This window comes from Microplitis demolitor, chromosome 3 (assembly GCF_026212275.2).
Source record: "Microplitis demolitor isolate Queensland-Clemson2020A chromosome 3, iyMicDemo2.1a, whole genome shotgun sequence".
In the NCBI taxonomy this organism is placed as follows: domain Eukaryota; kingdom Metazoa; phylum Arthropoda; class Insecta; order Hymenoptera; family Braconidae; genus Microplitis; species Microplitis demolitor.
In genome coordinates, this window is record NC_068547.1 from 19727960 (window position 1) to 19749477 (window position 21518).

The 21518-nt window shown below is 26.7% G+C and overlaps 9 protein-coding genes across 9 annotated transcripts; all 9 read right to left on the reverse strand.

The window, feature by feature from the left end:
* Positions 1-897: 897 nt before the first annotated feature.
* On the reverse strand, positions 898-1960 carry LOC103574553 (apolipoprotein D-like). The gene is made up of 4 exons (XM_008554022.1): positions 1879-1960; positions 1686-1819; positions 1360-1560; positions 898-1109 (listed from the first exon to the last, which is right to left on the reverse strand). Exons 2-4 carry the CDS (start codon positions 1775-1777, stop codon positions 965-967), a joined length of 438 nt encoding a protein of 145 aa, XP_008552244.1. The 5' UTR covers positions 1778-1819; positions 1879-1960; the 3' UTR covers positions 898-964.
* A 119-nt stretch (positions 1961-2079) lies between these two features.
* LOC103574552 (apolipoprotein D) lies at positions 2080-3502 on the reverse strand. The gene is made up of 4 exons (XM_008554021.2): positions 3323-3502; positions 2940-3070; positions 2675-2845; positions 2080-2586 (listed from the first exon to the last, which is right to left on the reverse strand). The coding sequence occupies exons 1-4, from the start codon at positions 3431-3433 to the stop codon at positions 2442-2444; spliced, it is 558 nt and encodes a 185-aa protein (XP_008552243.1). The 5' UTR covers positions 3434-3502; the 3' UTR covers positions 2080-2441.
* Positions 3503-3783: 281 nt separating this feature from the next.
* On the reverse strand, positions 3784-4915 carry LOC103574551 (uncharacterized). The gene is made up of 4 exons (XM_008554020.3): positions 4713-4915; positions 4511-4641; positions 4261-4431; positions 3784-4190 (listed from the first exon to the last, which is right to left on the reverse strand). The coding sequence occupies exons 1-4, from the start codon at positions 4854-4856 to the stop codon at positions 4025-4027; spliced, it is 612 nt and encodes a 203-aa protein (XP_008552242.1). The 5' UTR covers positions 4857-4915; the 3' UTR covers positions 3784-4024.
* A 1144-nt stretch (positions 4916-6059) lies between these two features.
* LOC103574550 (uncharacterized) lies at positions 6060-7111 on the reverse strand. Its single transcript, XM_008554018.3, has 4 exons — positions 6840-7111; positions 6635-6768; positions 6381-6548; positions 6060-6308 (listed from the first exon to the last, which is right to left on the reverse strand). The coding sequence occupies exons 1-4, from the start codon at positions 6945-6947 to the stop codon at positions 6173-6175; spliced, it is 546 nt and encodes a 181-aa protein (XP_008552240.1). The 5' UTR covers positions 6948-7111; the 3' UTR covers positions 6060-6172.
* Positions 7112-7815: 704 nt separating this feature from the next.
* LOC103574549 (apolipoprotein D) lies at positions 7816-8919 on the reverse strand. The gene is made up of 4 exons (XM_008554017.2): positions 8772-8919; positions 8564-8694; positions 8305-8475; positions 7816-8235 (listed from the first exon to the last, which is right to left on the reverse strand). Exons 1-4 carry the CDS (start codon positions 8880-8882, stop codon positions 8064-8066), a joined length of 585 nt encoding a protein of 194 aa, XP_008552239.1. The 5' UTR covers positions 8883-8919; the 3' UTR covers positions 7816-8063.
* A 584-nt stretch (positions 8920-9503) lies between these two features.
* LOC103574589 (uncharacterized) lies at positions 9504-10344 on the reverse strand. The gene is made up of 4 exons (XM_008554065.1): positions 10238-10344; positions 9972-10105; positions 9713-9883; positions 9504-9642 (listed from the first exon to the last, which is right to left on the reverse strand). Exons 1-4 carry the CDS (start codon positions 10337-10339, stop codon positions 9504-9506), a joined length of 546 nt encoding a protein of 181 aa, XP_008552287.1. The 5' UTR covers positions 10340-10344.
* A 1719-nt stretch (positions 10345-12063) lies between these two features.
* Positions 12064-13065, reverse strand: LOC103574548 (apolipoprotein D-like). Its single transcript, XM_008554016.2, has 4 exons — positions 12904-13065; positions 12689-12819; positions 12433-12606; positions 12064-12368 (listed from the first exon to the last, which is right to left on the reverse strand). The coding sequence occupies exons 1-4, from the start codon at positions 13012-13014 to the stop codon at positions 12185-12187; spliced, it is 600 nt and encodes a 199-aa protein (XP_008552238.1). The 5' UTR covers positions 13015-13065; the 3' UTR covers positions 12064-12184.
* Positions 13066-14083: 1018 nt separating this feature from the next.
* On the reverse strand, positions 14084-15167 carry LOC103574588 (apolipoprotein D). Its single transcript, XM_008554064.1, has 4 exons — positions 15038-15167; positions 14830-14957; positions 14302-14463; positions 14084-14234 (listed from the first exon to the last, which is right to left on the reverse strand). The coding sequence occupies exons 1-4, from the start codon at positions 15149-15151 to the stop codon at positions 14084-14086; spliced, it is 555 nt and encodes a 184-aa protein (XP_008552286.1). The 5' UTR covers positions 15152-15167.
* A 2002-nt stretch (positions 15168-17169) lies between these two features.
* On the reverse strand, positions 17170-18073 carry LOC103574546 (uncharacterized). Its single transcript, XM_008554013.1, has 4 exons — positions 17902-18073; positions 17686-17816; positions 17436-17609; positions 17170-17368 (listed from the first exon to the last, which is right to left on the reverse strand). The coding sequence occupies exons 1-4, from the start codon at positions 18007-18009 to the stop codon at positions 17233-17235; spliced, it is 549 nt and encodes a 182-aa protein (XP_008552235.1). The 5' UTR covers positions 18010-18073; the 3' UTR covers positions 17170-17232.
* Between the last annotated feature and the right edge of the window lie 3445 nt (positions 18074-21518).

Genomic DNA, 21518 nt, shown 5'->3' on the forward strand with positions numbered 1-21518 from the left:
TTGTTTAATATTGTCTTTTATTAACGATCATCAACAATAGATTGCAGTTTAATTTTAGGAGAGTTCATTTAAAGTTTCGTGACTCATAAATTTATGAAAAAAAATTTTTTCGAGAACAACTTATGAACAGTGCTGGAAACTGATATATCTTCGGTATATTTTTTGAAAATTATAACTAGTGACATCTGGTGATGATTTTAAAGTGTTGATAAAATAAATATCTTGAATCGTGCGGAAGGTAAAAAAACACGTGTATAAATATATCCTGATGGCAAGACTTTTTGGTCAGAAAGTTGATGTCAATTAGTTGCGATCAAATTGACGACAATTTTAGCCTTTGTAACTGTACAACAAGTTGTCGCTGACTTTTCCAGAAGCGGTGACAATCTACTGGCGCAACTTGTCAACATTTTGGGAAAATGGAAAGAAACTTTTCGTCAATTAATGGATGTCAACTTTTACCACTTTTTTGGAAGTTGTCATCAATTTATGAAAATGCCAATTTTTGTGTTCAACTTGGCGACAAGTTGCTGCAGTAGGTCGTCGTTTGCTTACCGTCATCTTGACTATTAGGTTAAAGACTGAGTTTTCTTGTGTAAGATTGCCACCTTACGGTATCATAGAGATGCTAAAAATTTTTCTTGAGTCGATAAATTTCAAATTTAATGATTATTATCATTATTAATTATTTCGTTATTATGTTAATTTATAATCAAATATTTATCATAATTATGGATATAAAAAATAATTAGAGATAAACTTGTTTAAATTATTGGTTTTAATATAATTGATAAGATTAAAACTTGTGTTTACTTACAAATTGATTGAGAAACTATTTATTCAGTTTTCTTTCATTGATTATACTTTACAAATTCGGGTTATCTTTATGTCGAAAAAGTTGCGGTAGGAATAGAACAGACTCGATGGATTTAAAATAAATAATGATGGTAAAAATAATAAACTATTACATTTTTAAAGGGCAATTATTTTGATTTGTGTCTGCCATAGGTATATCATTTATTCCGTTTATTTTCAAAATGCGCATTGCAGCTTTGACAACTGATGTCGCTGGATGTTCTTGTCTTCCCAAAATCCAAACATATTTGAAACTAAAAAAATTAAAAAATATGATTTATTTTTTGCAGTCATAAATTTTTGAGTTGATTCTATTTGAATTTGACATTAAATTTCAGGAGTTTAGAGTTGAAATTTAAAATGGACAAAATTTCAAATTTGACTCGATTAAATAGACAGGATCAAAAACGTTTTTAAGTTAAAATGTAAAAAAGACAGTGCCACGCTTATTGTTCGCAATGAGTTACAAACGGTTAAAGTCAGAGTACACTTGACATTTCTTACTGATATGAACCGTATTCTGTACAGCTCCAAACAGTGGCAAAAGAACCATAATCCGTAGCCAGCACCCAATAAGGACCGATTGTCTTACCGGTATAAGCCGATGGAAATCCAATGATTAATTTACCACATTCTGGTGAATCTTCACCACAATTTTCTTTGTCAATAGTCGCATTTCCTATTATTTGTGTTTGAAATCGATTTCTGAGACAAAAAGTCGGTGTATAATTAACAGAAAAAAACATATGTGCAAACAAATTAATTCAAATTTAATGAATATTACAAAAGAAAACAAAATTTGATATTATAATTTTGTTACATTTACTTACACAGTTGAAAACTGTCGGTTTTCGGCGATCAAAAAACCGTAATCGTCTAATGTGTAATTAGCGGTAGTGCATTTTGAATACAGTTCATACATATTTGGAATGCTATGTCGCAACTCATACCATATCCCTTGATACTGATAAAATAAGTTTTAGATAACTGATGGGACCAAATAATTATTTTTAAACAACTTACTTTTTTAAGATTAAATTTGGATTGGACTTTAGGTTGTGGACAGCTACCTAAGCCAGGTGTTTGCGATAAGACTCCACTGAGTAAACATATGATTACGCAAATATGTAACATTCTCATTAAAAAAAAAAAAAAAAAACGAATTTCGTTAAAATAATTGAAACTTATTTTTTTGATATATTTATTTTTATAGAAATGTTGCAGATTAACTTAACAAAATTACGTTGAACAAAAACTTTATTTAGCTGGTTGCACATACGATGGTCACAAAAAAAAAATGACTATACGTAATAGATAATTACAGTAATTGTTATCATGCAATAGCTTCAGCTTTTTAATTGCGAGCGTGATAAAAAACATAATTAGGTTGATAAAATATGATATTCTTTTAAGAACGCACATAAATATTCAAATTGTATTACTTGAATATAAAAAATTATTCGGTAAATAAATTTATTATTTACTGAAAATAAAATTAAATAACAATTTGATTTGAAAACTGACACAGTGTTAATGAACGCGAAAAATTCATTAATAGAAAAGAACAAAAAATAGTTCTATTAAAATTAATAAATATCCGGACAATTATTCTGATCGATTGTTACCATAGGTTCTATAGGAAGTCCATAATTTTTGTAGGTCTCTTCGCCAATTTTTTGAACATCAAGTGCAGGTACTTTTTCTCTTGTAAATATGTAAAGTTTTATAGTACTGAAATGATATAAAAGTTGTTATTGTGGAAACAAACAATCAATTGTATATATTTATATTGTATATAATTTAGGATAAATAAAATTACGAAAACAATCCATGGTCTGTACAAGCAAAAGTAATGGAATAATTTTCATAGTCGGTATTGAGAACCCAGTATTCGTCATATAATGCACCCAAAACAGGAAAATGGAAAGTTACTCCTAAATTACGATCATTATTAGCTCCTTTACCAATTATTGTTGAGTTGTCACCACCACTAAAATAACAATAATTAAAAAACTAATCCATACATTGACTCACGTAAAAAAAAATTTCATTGTAATAAATAATTATTAATTAATTGAGTGTACATCGTAGGTATTCCAGTGACGAACACTGTAGAAACTTCGTTTTCAGGCTTCGTCCAAAAGGATGTAGTGCATCTTGATGCATTATCCCAATTATTTTGATTTGTTTGATATTCGCGCCACTCTCCGGCGTACTAAAATAGTATATAGTGTTATTTAGACATGAAAATACACTTAAAGCTCATATAAAAAGCCAATGATCAATGATATATTTAGTACGAACCAAAATAAATGACATGTAATTGTTATTTAATTAAAATATCATTTATTTGCAATAATATATCACTTTAAAAAACTTGTTTTAAACAAAAAGTGATGTTTATAACGAGCATTAATAAATAAATGTATGAGTTGCTTTTATTTGGAAATAAAGAAAATTTACTTACTCTTTCTAAATCTACTGGCTCTACTGTTGGCGATGGACAGCGACCACGATAGAATGGGCCGGAAGTAAAAGTTCCCGTAATCAAACAAAAAATGATTAAACCACGCAACATAGTTACTGTTGTCTCTTAGATATTCACTTAAACACAAATATGGTTAACAAATTTTTCCGACAATATCGGAGCTCGTTGTTATTCATTTATAAAAAAAATTTTATTAATTTTATAAGATAAATATGTACAACATGCACGATTCGAAACAATGCATGTTTTTACAAATAATATTTGAATGTAAATATTTTATTTTATAACTTTTGTAAAAACAAGGAAATTTTTTCCGTTAATTTTATGCAAAATTATGTGATAAGAAAATTAAAAAAATAATGTGTTTAATATTTTCATTTTGGGAATATTCCAATAGAATCATAAATACTTAAATGAAAAAAAAAATCTTTTGTTCGGTTAAGAAATTTTATTGAAAACAAAATATATTGCACACAAAATCAACAATAATATAATTATTTTATAATCAAACAAAAATATACAAAAATTTAAAAAGAAATTGAAAAGTTCAAAAATGATTTTTATCGATATTTACCGAACTCTTAAAAATCTATAATCTATAGAGAAATGATGATGAAAATTAAAAAAAATACTATACATGTTGTTAGTGTGCTTAAAAATTAACATTAATTTTGACAACATTCAGCCACAATATTCGTACTCTGCAAAAGTCCGTGAACACTCTTTAAGATCGTGGGTAATCATATCCGGTACCTTGAGATTATATTTAGCAAATGCTTCTCGCGTTTTTTCTTTGATATCAGAAGGTGGTGTCAAGCTTCGAATGAATACCCAAGAGTATGCATAACTGAAAATATTAATCGAATAATAAATTTAGTTCTTGGATAATATTTTGCTCAACTTAATTGTAAACTTACTGTTTGGATCCACGATTTTCACATGACCATACCACTGAATAATTTTCAGGATCTGTGGCAAGAGTTAAATGTTCTCTTACTAAATTTCCATAAATTGGTAAGTGATAAGTAAAACCTGTTCCTTGTTTGTTTGAAACTACTTCGGAAATCATTACCGAAGTTAAGTCAAGTCTGTATTGAAATATAAAAGAAAAATTTAAGTATCGTATTGAAAAATAAATAACTTAGTGAGTAGAAATTTAAAAATTACAATTTCGAAACACTGTGGTAAACAACTCTTGATACGCCATTGATCTGTTTACCCCAATCTAATTTTTGACATTTATCTGTGTAATTAAAATGGTTACGGCTACTTTGGTATAAAAACCATCCTCCGGATTGCTGTGACGATAAAATTAACTTATAATCAAAACCGTAATCAAAATAAATTTATTAGATTAAATAATACATACTTTATCGAAATCGATTGGAGCCACGGTAATTTTAGGGCAATGGCCGGATTCCAACTTTTGAGTTACTGTGGGACAACTATCGGAAGAGCATGATTGACTAAATGCTCCGGCAATTAAGCAAAAACTGATAAGTACACGCAGCATTTTACTTAAAACTGGTTATTCAATACTCGCGAGGGATTAATTTTCGTTAGATAGTTTCACCATTATATATACTAACTCTGTTCCTCACTTGTTTAAACATTTCTGATTAGTTAATTATATCCATCTGCACGAGACGAAATCACAGATTCATTAATATTCAATTATAAATACAAACATCGCTGATTAAGTTGAATATTAATTTTTAAGTACAACAACGATGGTAAAATATGATTGAGTTATATAATGTATTAATTATATCTTCAAGATTAAAAAAAAAAATTTAATAGTTTATTAAAAGGCTGGTGTACTCATAAAATATAAAATCAATATAATTTTTTTGATTCATGATTCTCATGAATTTTGAAAGCAACAATTTGTTAATGATTCTCAAACAATTAAAATCATAATGATTAATTGCAATATTGGTGAGGAAATTTTTCCGTGAAGAAATTCATATTATAAGCCGGTGGATATCGAACGTGTACTTGACGTAATTATTTTATTGAAAGGATATCAATTTTCACTTGTTTGTAGAATTTCTCTAACATGTAAAATAATTTTAATATTTCTGTAATTAAAAAATATTACTAACAAAATGTGCGGTCTTATCCCTGATTAAACAACTGAATTCGATCGAATCAAACAGAATTAAATTTTTAATTCTATTTAATTCATATAAATTATGTTAATTCGGTACCTAACTTAAAAATGAATTTTGTCTAATTCGGCAGGAAAACCAGAATTTGTCCAAGTTAAAACGAATTTGAAATTTTTAATTCCGTTGAATTCTGTTTTGCAGAATTCGACAGAATATAACAGAATTAAAATTTTTAATTTGGATGAATACAGTTGTTTAATCAGGCATTGCTTAATATACTATAAATAATTCAGAGTAAATACGGATTTTATTTCAATTCGAATCCACTTCGAAATTCAGTTCCGGATTTTTTGAAAATAATCTTCTGCATATGGAGTGAAAAAGGAGTTTTTTTTTCAAATAGAGAGATGTTAATTCAATTTTAATTCTTTCACTCTGATCCTGAGGTTAAATGTTGAAATAAATTATTTTCTGGATTCAATCTACGTTTAAAAAAAAATTTTTTACAGAGTATGAATATTGTAATTTTATATATTTCAGAATGAATTAGCTTATGGTAAAGGTACTAATAAGTGAAGGAGAATCGTCTTACAATTTATAATAGATTTTTATATTTAGGAAAATAATAATACATGAATAATGTTGTATATTTATTTCTTAATTTTTATAGTTAAGGTATACGGTAATTTTAAACCGCGAAATCATATGAAAAAAGAGTTTATGGACAATTTTTCAGATCATAAGTATGCATTTTCGGGAGTGTGAGATTGTACTTAGAAAATGAACGTTTTGTTATGTCCCGAATATTACAAGACGGTGTTCGCTCTCTTGTAAACACGTAGGCCTTTATGATACTAAAAAACAAAAATTCATTGAGTAATTAAATTATTATAAAACAATAATGAATATGTATGTTGTAAATTTACCATTTAGATTTACGTTTTTCGCAGATTATTGCTATTGAATAATTATTATAATCTGTCTCAAGAGTAATGTATTTTGCAGGTACTTCTCCAAAAACCGGTGAATAGTAAGTGAAACTTGTTCCTTGATTAGATGATACTTGTGCAACAGATTTTAAGGTCTCATTGACTCTATGTTATGAAAAATCAGTAAAACAAATTTAAAATAATGATTTAAAAATAAATTATAAAAAGTAAACAGCGAAAATTTAAAATACAATTTTGAAATACTTGTAGATACAACCGTTGAAACACCGTTTACAGGTTTACCCCACGTTATTTGATTACATTCATCTATTGAATCTTTAAAATTATTAAGGCTACGTTGGTATAAGAACCACCTTCCGGATTGCTGATGAAGTAAAGGTTTTTTACAATTAAAATCATAATTTAAATAATTTTAGTCTTTGAAATAATACATACTTTAGTAAAATCAACTGGTGCTACAGATAAATTTGAACGAGAACAGCAATTTGTAGCCTGAGAAAAAGGCACGACAATTAAGCAAAAAAAAATTAAAATACTCAACATTTTGAATTTCTTTGCTTGTTCAATGTTTTCAGACAATTGACTTTTGTTCGCTGATTCCACTGGTATATATACTCAAATTTCATGATCAATTATCTCTGAATTTTTATTTGTTTAATGATACGTCATATTTCTGTTACCATACAAAAATTTCACCGTGGAGTTTACACATATGTATTTATATATTATTTCATAATTTTTCTTGAATATTTCTGAGTAAAAGCTATAATTGTAATAGTTTTGATGAATAAAATTTCGATCGTCATAAATTAAAAATCAATTTTTAAAAATAAAAAAGAAAAATATGTCTCTTGTAAGTAGATAAATATCAAAAGTAAACGTCACGTGATTCACTTCTTTACAAAGCTGTGCTTTGTTTGATTTCCAATTTATGCAAAAAAAAAAAAATTTAACGGTGTCATTATAAAATTTAAAATCAAAATTTAAAAATATAAAATCATAAAATTTAAAGTTATCATAACTTAAAATTATCTTATTAACCCTCGAGCACTTTCGCTATGAGATTTTCTCACACGCTCATATGTTATATAAATTTTCTTCAAAATTTCAAATGTAATGAATGCTTGAAATTTTTTCTATCTCTCTAAAAGTCAAGGCTCTATTAGATTACAACACTGTTATTTAATTATTCTTGTATAATATTAAAAAAAAAAAATATTTATTGTTGCTCTGTGCAATTTTTTCTCATCACTATAGTAATATAAAGTGTGAAAATTTCGGAATCGAGTATGATTGACTCGATTTGGATGTTTTCGTGAACAGTTTGACAATTAATATCTTGTAGATTTGATTTTTTAACCCTTTGGCTGATGGGGAAAATGAATATGCCTATACTAAAATAAAACTCTGATTTTTAAATCACATATTTTTATTATTTTTTAGGCCATACAATTTATGTTAATCTGCTAAAACACTAAGATAATCATTCAAATAATAAGTATTGTTTATGCATTTCAAAAATTACACAAGTTGAAAGAAAGTTCAAATATGTTTTTTGCAGAATGTACACTCTAAGATTGTGCTTAGTTGATATTAACACACTTGCCAAATAATATTGAAGCGCCATAAGCAATCTATACGCTTGTAACACACATGGTTTTACAACATTTCAGGAAATTTGTAGGAGCAAAAAACACAAGAACATGATTCCAGATCATTTGTAACCATTTCCGGTACTTTGAGATTGTAGTTATCGAATGCTTCTTGAACTATATCTTCAATATCACACGGTGGTGACATTTTCCGTGTAAATACCCATCCTAATTCAACACTAAAAATATCCAATCAAATAATCAGTTTCATAATAAACTTATTTTTGGTATTGTAATGGTAAACTTACATATTCGATCCACGCTTTTCGCAGGTATATACTACCGCATAACTTTTATAATCTGTTGCAATAATCAAATGTTCTTTAAATAAATTTCCGTAAATCGGCAAGTGGTAAGTGAAACCTGTTCCTTGTTTATTTGAGACGACTTGGGAAATCATTGTTGAAGTTACGTTGGTTCTACAACATAATATATAAACAATGTATAAATTCCAATTATCATATTGTGAGTTAAATAGTTAGTGATTAATATAAATTTTGAAATTACAAATTTGAAACACTCTTGTAGACAAGTTTTGAAATACATTTTACAGGTTTACTCCATACTAATTTAGGACATTTATCTGAACCATCATAATTATTACTACTACGTTGGTATTCGTACCATGGCCCAGACATCTAAAGGAATAGAATTTACTTACAGTTAAAATTAAAATTGTGATAAAAAAAACTTTAATAAAAAAAATAATACATACTTTCTCAAAATCGACTGGCTTCACAGTTATATTGGGGCAAGTTTTGCTGCATTGCGTTGCCTGAGATAGAGGTATAGCAATCAAGCAGAATAAAATTTTAATACCCAGCATTTTTAAATATTATCGAACAACTGATTCCTGTTTGCTGGTCTCACTAGTATATATATTCATCTAAAAATTGTTTATTCACTTGTTCACACGATTAAATTACTCAACTATATGCATACAAACGAGACAATTAAATAGTAAATCGCAAAATGCTAATGTTAATAATAAAGATAATAATCTCATTAACAAGTCTGTCAATATCGTGGGTTGTTGAACTTTGATAAAAATTATAATTAAAAATTTACTTTATATTGTCAACCATAAGATTGCATTAGTATTATTTTGACACTTCGACTTCAACTCGAAATTTTTGCTCAATATCTCAATGACTACGACTATGCACATATTTGAATCATTTCTCATACAATCAAACAAATATATTATTTTTTTTACAGGTCTTAGAATATAATTCACCATGAAAAAAAAAAAAAAAAAAAACTTCAATTTAAAGAATAGAATTAGTAGAAGAAAAAGAATACATTAAAAATATATAAAGTATGGAAAAGGATTGGTGTAATTAAAAAAATATCTATACATAGTAATTATTATAATTTGTTTATTTGAAAACATAAAAGATTGGCATGTCTGAGACTAGCAAAACAAACATTATGTATTCATAAAAGTTTACCAACAGTTTCTGGTATCGACGTTCTTGAGAAGCGATAGATCAAGTCCAAGACGGGCCAATTTCCATTGTAAATAGCTGTTTATATGTTCAGCTGATGCATATGGTTGTCGTGAATAGATCCAGGCGCTTTCATCACTAAATAAGTTTAATTTTAAGGATTAGTTCGTTAATAATATGAATGCTTAAATTAAATTATTAAACTTACTGCATAGTTCCATTATTTTCACAGGTCCACAGAATTGCATATCGGCTGAAATCGTCACCGAAAATGTAACGTTTTTGGTATCTAGGTCCAGAAACTGGGAAGTGGTACACGATATTTGTACCATCGGGACTTGATGTTGCATCAGACACAGTGGTTATGTATACGTCGGCCCTAAATTATGGAATATAAATAAAATAAGTTCGTAATTTCATAAAAAATAGTTTATAATTATTAATAAGTATGTAAGCTTTATAATTACTTCTTTGAATAACTATTGTAGATAAGTAATGATTCACCATTGCTGTTAGGTTTATTCCAATACAGTTCAGTACATGCTATAGTATTATCGATAACATTGTCGCTCATTTTCTGCAAATACCACCTTCCGGCAACCTAGAAAAATAAATAACCCAAAATTATAATCGCAATTTTGAGAATTTTGTTTTCTCAAATTTGAAATATTAAAAATAGTGACTATTTGACTAATTCATTTTTAAAGAGTGGGTTATTAAAAATAATACGTACTGCATTTAAATCTTCTAACTCTCCGGATACTTTTGGGCAAGGTCCAGGTAACGATGCCTGATACCCAGCTACCAAGCAGAAAAGAAGTGTAATTCTCAACATGTTGCTTTAATTACTTAATCAGTACTTACAAAGTAATGATGCCGATTAACTGATTTCACTGGTATATATACTACTATTTTTCACTCACTTGTAAAAACATGTTTTTAAATTTTATACAATATATAAATATAAGATAAAATAAAAGTGTCAGTAATATTTATTAATTAATGTTTAATTTAATAACTTTCGAAAGACAATAAGTTTTAAATTAAGGCAAAGGTCGAAAAATTTTTAAAATAAAGTAGTGTTTCAATCATTGTTCTGATACCCTTAATACACATTTTAAAATTCAATATTTGGCCAGAACTATTAAAATTTAATAGCGAAGTAATTGTCAGTGGCAACGCTAATCTACTAATCCTCACTTTAATATTATCATTTAAATGCTGCCATACGATGGACATAGGCCCGAATAGCTCAATCGGTAGAGTATTTGGCGAGAAGTACACTAATTATTGTACACTTATATCTTATATGTTAAATTTTGGACTATTAGCACATAATTAAATTTATTATTCATCAAATTTACTTTTCTTATTCTTTTCTTCACATAATTAATCTCTTTGATGGCGATGCTTTTTAAACATTTTTTTCATCATTAATATTACTACGAAGTCATTCATAACAGAGTCGAATCTAGTGATTTAAAATTGGCTGGTCAAAAAGTTTTACGTATTGTAATGAGCTATTTAAAAATAACGAAATTTTTCGATCGTAAAGCACACTTTGATGCTTCGCATCATGAGTCGTGCAAAACTATAGATGCGAAATGTTCGATACGCGGAAACCAACACCATACTCTAATGTCTTAACGACACAAAGACTTCATAGGCTCGGTTTTAAGTTAATTTGCGATCTAATATTGTAAATTTTTGTAATTATGGAGTAGGTACTTTAATACAAATGATCTGTCTTTTAAAAACAAAAAACAAATTGAGTACTCGGCACGTAATCGATATGGTCTGAGCAGGGCTCCCAATTTGGACTATCCATATTTTTCTCAATTGATGTATAAATTGTTCATTAAGGTTCCTTATCCTGCCCAATCCTTTATACTTAATACGAGAATTTTGGAAATATATATTCCTGCTTTAAAGCATATTTTATTGTTATTTAAACGACTATAGTGTGGCGGTCATCATTAACTATGGAAGTAAAGATTCTAGCACTTATGAACAAAAGTATTTAGAATGACAGAACATTTTATCTTGAATAATTACTAATATATTTTAGTATTTTATTTTTATCTTACTGAGATCAATTAAAGCAATTTTTTTTTTTTCAATTTTTTATTCAACATACTTAAATAAATATGTAATTTTTATGAAATCAGATAATTTTTTTGATCAAAATATATTGATAAAAATTCTGGTAAATTTGAATTATTAAAGAAACAAAATTAAAGTCAATAAGGAAAAAATTAAAAAAAACAAGTGATAGCTTAAATAAAAATTATTTTTAAAAATAACTGATTGACAAAAACAAACGATTGACCTTGCGAGCCTGTCCATAAGCTTTCCACTATCCGCGAGCTCAAAAATAAAAATTTCAATGCCATCGAGGTTAAATGTTTTATTTTTTTTTACTTAAAAATTAAAATTAAAACATAAAGAAAACGTTAATAATCTAATTAAGACTTGTAGCAATATGATTTTCATCAAATATCCAAATTTTGAGGTCATAATAAAAAAATTTGAAAAAACCTTAATATATTTTTAAATAATTAATATTATTTATTTAGTTTTGTAATTTCATACACAATAAGAAATATAAAAAATACATTAATTTTACATAAGATGAATTTAATAAAAATTATTTTCATCCGAATTACAAGAATAATATTAATTAATATTGCTGATCCCCACCGTCAGATACACGGCGCTGATCAAAATTGTAAGAACAACTTTGTTGATCAATTTTAACCAGTTCTGGTGGAAACAAACCGCAGCTAAGAAAAGCCCTTCGAGTTTTTTCTTCCATATTTATAATCGGTACCGGTTTTCGTGTGAATATCCAAACTCTTAGGTAACTGAAAAAAATAAATAGTTAGATTAAAAATATTATAATTATAAATATTGTAATTATTGAATTACTGTTGAGTTCCTCGATTTTCACAGCTGATGACAATTGCATAATTGTTATAGTCTATATCTAGAAACCAGTGCTTTTGAACTAATTTTCCTATGATTGGTAAATGTAAATTGTAAGATAGTGAATTATCGTCAGCCATAGACACTTCGGCATCCAATGCTGAGGTTTTATTGCTCCTGGATTATAAAATATAAAAATTAGATAAAATGATTGTGTAATGTATAGCAAGTTAATAATACGAAATAAAAAAAAACTTACAATTTTGAATCACTCGTGTAACGAACTAATGATACACCGTTTTTTGGTTCACTCCAATTAACATTACCGCATTTTTCCAAATTGTCCCAGTCATTGGTACATCTTTGGTAACTATACCATGTTCCTTTCATCTTAAAAAAAATTTTGATTATATAAATTTTTTTTAATATTATAATTACACTTTAAGTAATTATAGTTGAGAAATTAAAACATACTTTATTTAAATCAATTTGTTGCTTAGTACGAACATTGGGACAAGGACCTGGGTGAAATGTTTCAGAAAAACTTCCAGCAATTAAGCAGGAAATAATCAAAATACCCAACATTGTGCGTATAGTTTTTTCTTAAAAGTTTTATGAATATTAATTGTTGTGAGCTAATTGCACTGACATATATATATATATATATATATATATATATATATATATATATATCCGACTTTTTTAAATCGATTGTCAAGAACTTTAATTTATACAACGATATGCAAACATATTACTAAAATAAGATCATTATATTGAATATTTAATTATCCATATTTTATTATGCGATCTTAATCAATTAAAAAACATATTTTTAAAAATAAGACATATATTTCTCCAGCTGTAACTTATGGCGAAATATTTATTCATTATATTTAATTCAAGTTTTGAATAAATAAAAGTTAAAATGTCATACTTAAAGCAATTATATTTTTCAATAGTTAATTAAAAAAAAATTACCACAGTTTATAACAATGTAAAAAACTAAATTTATACATTAAATAAAAAAGGTTTTTTTTCTTTAACCCTAAATTCTGAAAAAATATTAAATATTTTGACATGACAGTTTCACAATTCGATGAAGTATCAGTCAGAGAAAAATTTAGATCAACACGTTTTATTTATTTTTTTTCCGATACTTTTTCATAAATTTTCACTTTATGTTAATAAAAATTATATTTATTTTCTATAACAATTTATTCATTGATACATTTTTTTTTTTTTTACTTTTTGGCTTAACTACAAATTTATATGGGGTTTGCATTCGGATGGCCATAAGGAGTCTCGACTCTAGGGCCAATTAAATAAATGATTGATAATAATATCTGTGATCATATACAGTCTTTCTCATATTGATATATCTAACATTTACTTTTTTCATGCGGACTAACATTAAAATAAAAGAATAGCTTATACTGAATTTAACAAAATTTTGCATATTTATATTCTCTTACTGTATTTTCCGTTAAAAAAGATATAGTAACTTTAAACAAATGTTATTAGCTAAAATGTAAATAATGTATGAGAAGAAGAAGGAGCAGATGATAACAATTGAACGAATAATTCGATGCCGTAAAAGTTTTTTATTCATTTTAAAGTCAAATGAGTTATAACAAAGCTATAATACAGCAAATTTTCATTGGTAACAACTTTGAGAACAATTTTGGTTATCAATTGTAACCAAATACGGCAACCTGAGATTGTATTTAGCCATTGCTCTTCTTGTTAAATAATTGATATCACGACGTGGTATTTGTTCTCGTGAGAATACCCACACAGTTTCAATACTAAAAATATTAATTCAATAATTAGTTTAGAATTGAGTTGTTATACATTTTTCGTTAATATACTTACCCATTTAGACAGCTCCAGACAATTGCATAACTGTCATAATCTATATCAAGAACCCAATACCTTTTAAGGTAATTTCCTACAATTGGCAATTCATAAATTAGCGATACTGTTTTGTCATTATTTACATACGCCTTTCCTTCAATTGTTAATGTATGGTTGGTTCTAAAATAAAAAATATCGATAAAATAAACCTAAAATATCATATGAAAAGTATACCTTTTATTTTATATTAAGAATTAATTCATTACAATAATAAAAATAAAAACAAAGAATATATTTTATTTATTAATTAGTTCAAGCAGTACAGTTTATCACTATTTCACATTCCCATCCCAAAATGCCCTTTATATCTTACTTTGTTATACATAAATTAGTTTAACTATTTACTTCCATATTTCAATACTTAAAAAAAACAAAGAATATAAAAAAATGAACTAACTATATGAAAAAATGAATTATACTGAGTAAATAAGTGACTAGCGATTTTGACTCATTGTTTTAAATAATAAATAAAAATTTTTATATTACTTTGTTGAAGTACTGCTAAAAATAGCATAAAGGTCCCCGTCATATTCAAACCAAGTTTTTTTTAAACATTTTTCCTTAACAGGGCGATCAATGGAACTACGTTGGTGAACATACCAATCTCCCAGACACTAAAAAAATAAATTTAATACCATTACCTTGAAGTAAAATTCATATTTAAAACAATTCTAGTTTTAAGAATAATACATACTCTACTCAAATCGAATGGACCCCGAAGATTTACAACAGGGCAACTATTATCGCGAAATGATGATTGAGAAAAAGCTCCAACAATCAAACAGAAAATAATTGTCAGACGCAACATTTTGATTATTATTATTACTTTAATGATCTCGACAAATTGATTCTTGTTAACTGATTTCACTGGAATATATATACTCTTTCTTACCAAAAAAATCAGTTGTTAAAATATTTGTATTTCTTCGAATAACAATCACAAACATTTCCTGGCATGAAAATTGGAAATGATAAATTATAAATGTTTTATATCATAACATATTTGTAATAACTTTAGTATTGCCGTAAAAAATATTTTATTCACTTGTAAAAATATTAAAAAAAATTTTTTTTTTCATTTAATAACTACACATACTTATATAAATTTTTGATGGATTTATTTGATGAAATTCTTTTAAAATAACATATTATTCACTGTAAAATTTATATAGACACTATCCTATTGTAAAATTAAAATTCATGTGCGCTGTTATATCTCATGTTATCATAATAATTTTTGAAAACTCCGAATCAATTGCTCAACTGATAATATATTATCATATGAAAACTTCAATGAATTTAATTAAATTATATAATGTTATGCCTAATTACATTGAAAATAGAACAGCATGAATTTTTAAATTGATAATTGGAAATTAAGGACAATTTTGTTGGTCTATCGTAGCCATGTAAGGCATTTCGATGCCTTCCCGTGCGAAAACTTCTCTTGCTATTTGTTCAACATCTACTGCAGGTATATCGTTTCTCGTGAATATGTAAGAATAGTCCGTTCTGCAAAACAATAACTATGAAATATCATAAAATTACATTTAAAAAAATAGTACTGCCAACGAAAATTTAGCCTACAAAGGCACTTCACTTTTTTTTTTAAATTCTTTGATTTTAAACGAATTTCATCAGCAGAACTCGTCATTTCAGCATACGGTTAAAAATAAAAATTCAATCTTTTTGACGTTTTTTTGTTACGTAAGCATACCTCGTTAGTTCATTGTTTTCACAACTCCACGAAATGGCGTAATTATCATAGTCTGTGTCAAGAATCCAAAACTCATAATACCGAGGGCCTAAATTAGGAGAATGATAATTCATACCTAAGTTATGATCATTATTGGCAGCTTCGGCGGCTAATGATGAATTAACACCATTTTTACTGAAATTTAAGAGTTTGAACAAAAACCTTTTTTCATTTTTATGCTTATTTTATTAATGATTATGCATATTGATATTTAATCATTCAATAATCGAAAATAGAGTAAAAATGAACTATTACATAAGCGAGATACTTGTTGCTAGAACTTTTGATATGCCTCTCTCCGGTTTGTCCCAGTATGCTCTTATACATTTGGTAGCATTGTCCCAAATATTACGACTTCGTTGATATTCATACCATTTGCCGGAATACTATTAAATATATTTAACAATATATGAAAAAATTTTATGTGTTTCTTCTATTTCATGAAAAGAAAGTATATATACTCGATCTAAATCAACTCGTCCTCTACTGGGCGTTGGACAGCGTCCAAAGTTATGTATCTGCCCAAAACTAACGGCAAGAAGACAAAAAATAATAGATTTATCCAACATTTTTCTGCACTTAATCGTTTTTAATACTCTTAAAAAACAGCTTGTTCAAAAACTGATCGCAGTACTCCAAATTCAGTCTTTTTATCTTGTCATTATTACTCCCTGAGACACCAGTTACAATAACAATGATGTTAAAATATAATATAATATAAACAAGAAATTTTTGTGGGTTTGTTTATTATATAAATATTTATCTGAAGAAAAAATATGTGTAAATATAATTCTAGATCAAGGACTTATTATAAGTGATCTAAATTTAAAAAAAAAATACAATTTTCAATAAGAATAACAAGAATCAATATTTATAATTTACTATTAATTTTAATTGTTTTTTTCATGTTAGCTGGAAATTTATCGGGCCAACAAAATAAAACAACAAAAATTGAAGCATTTAACAATAATCAATACAAAATATAGCAATGAACTATAAATAATTATAGGGATAAACTCGACGTTAATTTGGAGACTATTCATACATAATTTATATTATTTATTCGTTTCCAAAATTTGAAATTACACAAATAAGAGCTTAATATAGTCATTGAATTCTAATACAAAATAAATTTAAAGACAGCATTGTTGATCAATTTTTATCATTTCCGGTGCTCTGAGACCGTAACGAGCGAATACATACCGTCCTATATTTGCGTAATTTATACGTGGGTTTTGTTCTCGTGTAAATATCCCAATGTTTTCAATGCTAAAAAGGTTCAAACAATAATGAATTGAAGTACAAAATAAAATAAATTTTGTAATTAAAAACTTACTGATTAGATCCAACATTTGTACAATTTCTAGATATTGAGTAGTTCTCAAAGTCTGTTTCAAGAATTTGGCGCTCTCTGCGTAAAACTCCCAAAATTGGTACATGAATATCATATAATAAAGCGTTGTCTTCATTTGTATAAGCTTCCGCTTCAACAGTTAAGTTTTGGTTGGTCCTAGTTTATGAAATGAAGAAATATTTTATATATTAAGACGTTAATGATAAATAATGAATAGAGACTGATGACGTACGTTGTCAAAATACTGGTAAAAAGAACATCTGTAACACCATTGTTGGGTTGAGACCACAATTGTTGAAGACATACTTGTAGAGGGTCGAATTGATCAAGGCTAGTCAAGTGCTCATACCATAGTCCCGACATCTAGTGTAATAACATTTAGCATATTATATTTATTAAGAATGGTTTAATTTGTTTAAATAATTTTGGTTTAAGGAATAATACATACTCGATTAAAATCAATTGGATCCACATTGACTTTGCGACAAGGACCGGGTCTCAACGATTGAGCAAAAGTTCCAGCAATGAAGCACAAAATTATAGAAACACGCAACATTTTGCTCTAGTGCAGCTTTTCAATGGTTTCGATCAAAAATATTTGGTTCACTGATTCAACTTAATGTTCAATTTATACTCAATTTTTTTTTTTTTTTTTTTTTCCACTCACTTGTCAAAATATTTTAAATTTCAGTAACAAATTTACATATTTAACCCGAAAAATACATGATAATATTTAAGAATAAATATTTGGTTTTAATACTTAGTAAGAAAAAAGGTTTCCCATAATGATAAAAATTGTTAATTTTTTTAAGAAAATATAAAAAATTAACAACTTTGATCTCTATATAACTTAAAATATTTTTTCAAATAAAAATGGCAGATAATCAGCCCATTATTGTTATTTTTTATTTTAACGATATGCAAAAATTGGCTTTTTCTCATTGAGTGAAAGCTCAATTGTTAAAAAAATATTTATTCAAGTAAATTTAAATAGTTATTCATAAATAAAATGTTAAAAGAAATAATGTAATTCATTATTAACATCATAAGTATTTTTTTAATAACTTAAATGATTACTTTAAACAAAAAATTAATAATAATAATTATTTATACAGTTAAAAACAACTGATATGTTTTAAGATAAACATTTTTTTTCCTCATTCTCGATGCAATGAACATTCAAGGTTTTTAAATTTTTTTAATTATTATTTAAAAAGTAAATTTTATTAGTAACATAGTTAATTAAGCAAATGTTGATACCTAACTAATGTTTTTTGATGATTTTTAAAATAAATAAAATTGCTCTTTAAATGTGACTTAGTGAATTGTCACTAATTTAGTGCAACAATACTTAAGTACTGATAGCATGTGGATTAATACCCTAGCGGATCCGAATTACGGTAAATTGTCGTATTTTAACGCAAAATACCGTAATTTACTGCAGATTGGACATAAATGACCCATTTTTACCGTAAAATTCCGCATTTTTACATACATTTACGGTAATTCTTCTGAATACCGTCAATTATAGGCATTTACGGTAAAATATCACAATTTGGCAGTAAATTTGCCATAAATTCCCATATGAGTCAAGAAGAAAAAACAAGATATTAAAGTACTTAATTCTCCTATACAAAAAAGTTTAAGGTCAGTTTAGATCATCAACAGTAACCATATTTGGTATCATAATTCCTTAATTAACTGATGACTATATTTTGCATTTGATGACTTGACATCAATAGCTCATATTAGTTTTCATGCATAGGTTTAGAAGTTACTAATAAAAACAAAATTTATTCTCGAAGTATTATTGTCAGTTTTTAAATCATGACTTTGCTATTTAAATCTATAATATTAATGAATAAATTAGAAAAATTTTCCGTAAAAAATTGTAATTCTCTCAAGTTGTAGAAAAATTAAAAAATATTTAGCTTTTATATAAATCGAAAGGCTCACGTACATCTGAATGATCTTGTTCCATTGATTACAACCTTTGTTCTGAATTCATTTTCTTAATTTGGTTAAATTTATTAAGAAAAAATGACTCACCAGTCGCTGAATTATCTTGTTGTCGTCGATAATGACAGAATCGTTGATATCTTCAAATAATTCGTCATACGAGGGCATGAAACACTTGGTCGTTTATTTTTAATATTCACAATCATTGCTCATTATTCATTATTAAGTGATACTGATTAGTTCCTATGCTTCACACGCGAAAAAATATATATATATTTGTATTCTGTCAATAAAATAAAATTTTCTAATGATAAGTAGTTAGTCGACGCCTAATAATTGTTTGATTTTTTAGAAACAATAAAATATAAGACAAAAATATTTATAAAAATTGCACTTATAGTTTTTTTAATTTTTTACCCGTGCATTTTCTATCACATCTTTAGTACATTGATATTAATTCTAAAATATCAACTATATTAGTTTTAATAACTTAAAACCTAATCTAAAGTTTTTTAAAAAAATGGCCAAAAGTTATAGAAATTGAAGTGGGAATAAATTAAATTGCAAAAAAATTTTAACATAAATTTATTAATGATCCTGAGGTTAACGGACAATTAACAATTTTCGAGTTTTTTTTTTTTTTTTTTTCAATAAATGAATTACAAAAAAATAAAAAATAAAAATATAAACATGTAGAAAATTTTAAAAACTGTAGGTGCAATTTTTTTAAATATTTTTTTTTTCATTATTTATCTGTTAAAAAAAATTTTTTAATTTCAAATGTCCGCTAACTTTATTATCATATTCATTACTGAATATAGAAAAAAAAATCAATAAATAAATATTTAAAATTATTAGATAAATATGATTTTAAAATAAGAAGGCATAAATGTAGCTGAGATAAATTCTATTATTTTGGTGGAAAGAGTTAAAATAGGAAACCGTTAGAGAACAAAAAAAAAATTCCGAGAACTTTGGCCATTTATTTATTCCACGAATTTATCGATCGACTCTTCTTTACTTGATACAATAACTAAAATAAAAAAAAAATTTCACTTCACTAATGCACTGACACTTTCATTAAATAAGTCATTGGATTTAATTAAATTTTTTTTAGATTTTCTAATTATTTTTCACTTCATTTTTACACTAAAATGGCGGAACTATTGTTTACTCCCCGCACTTTTTTTCACAACCACTACATACTTAATATTTTGTCTCACTTTTAAACTAATTCACTGTAAATAAATTATTTCATTTTATTTAATTATTTATCTATTTTATTTATAATGTCATTAAATTGTTATTTGATATTATTTTGAACGAAACTACTGCGCGTCGACACGAACAATAGCAGTGAAAATACACTACGGACTAAAGAATACGAATGAAGTTGTCTAGGAAAGTATTTAGTTTTTTTGGCCAACTTCATATCAAACAGAACTTTTGATTGGTTTAAAATTTTTTAAATTACCCAATCAAATGAAGTCTTATTAAATACGTTAAAAAAATTTCGGCCAATGAAATTGGCGTTTTTTAAAAAATTCAAATAGACTCTGGTGTCCTATGGGAAAATTAAAAATTTAACTGAAGTCAGTTGTGGTTTAGGAGTCAAAGTGAACATTTCGGACAGTGATGATATTTAGGCATGATAAATGACCCTGAATCGTGATAAATAATATACTAAATTTAATTATTGAATAAATAATGAATGTCTGAAGACAATGAAGTGAGAGTTTATTTTAGTGAATTCGTGATGCAAATAAAAGTGAAAAAAAATAAAAGTGTTGGTGGTGATGAGTGTCGGTATTAGTGCTAGTTCTCGTGAGTTTTTTATAAATATTTTATTTTTTTATTTTTATTAAATTTTATTAAAGTGATCGGTTTGAATTTTTTTAATTGTTTAATTAAATAATGCCTCATTAAATTCATAAACAAAATGGCGGCCAATGAAATTTGCGGGTTTTCAAAAAATAGAAATAGACGCTGGTGTCTTATGGGAGAATTAAAAATTAAGCTGAAGTCAGTCGTAGTCTCGGGGTCGAAGTGAACATTTCGGACAGTGATGATTTTCTAAAGTCATAATAATTGACCCTGTATCGTGAT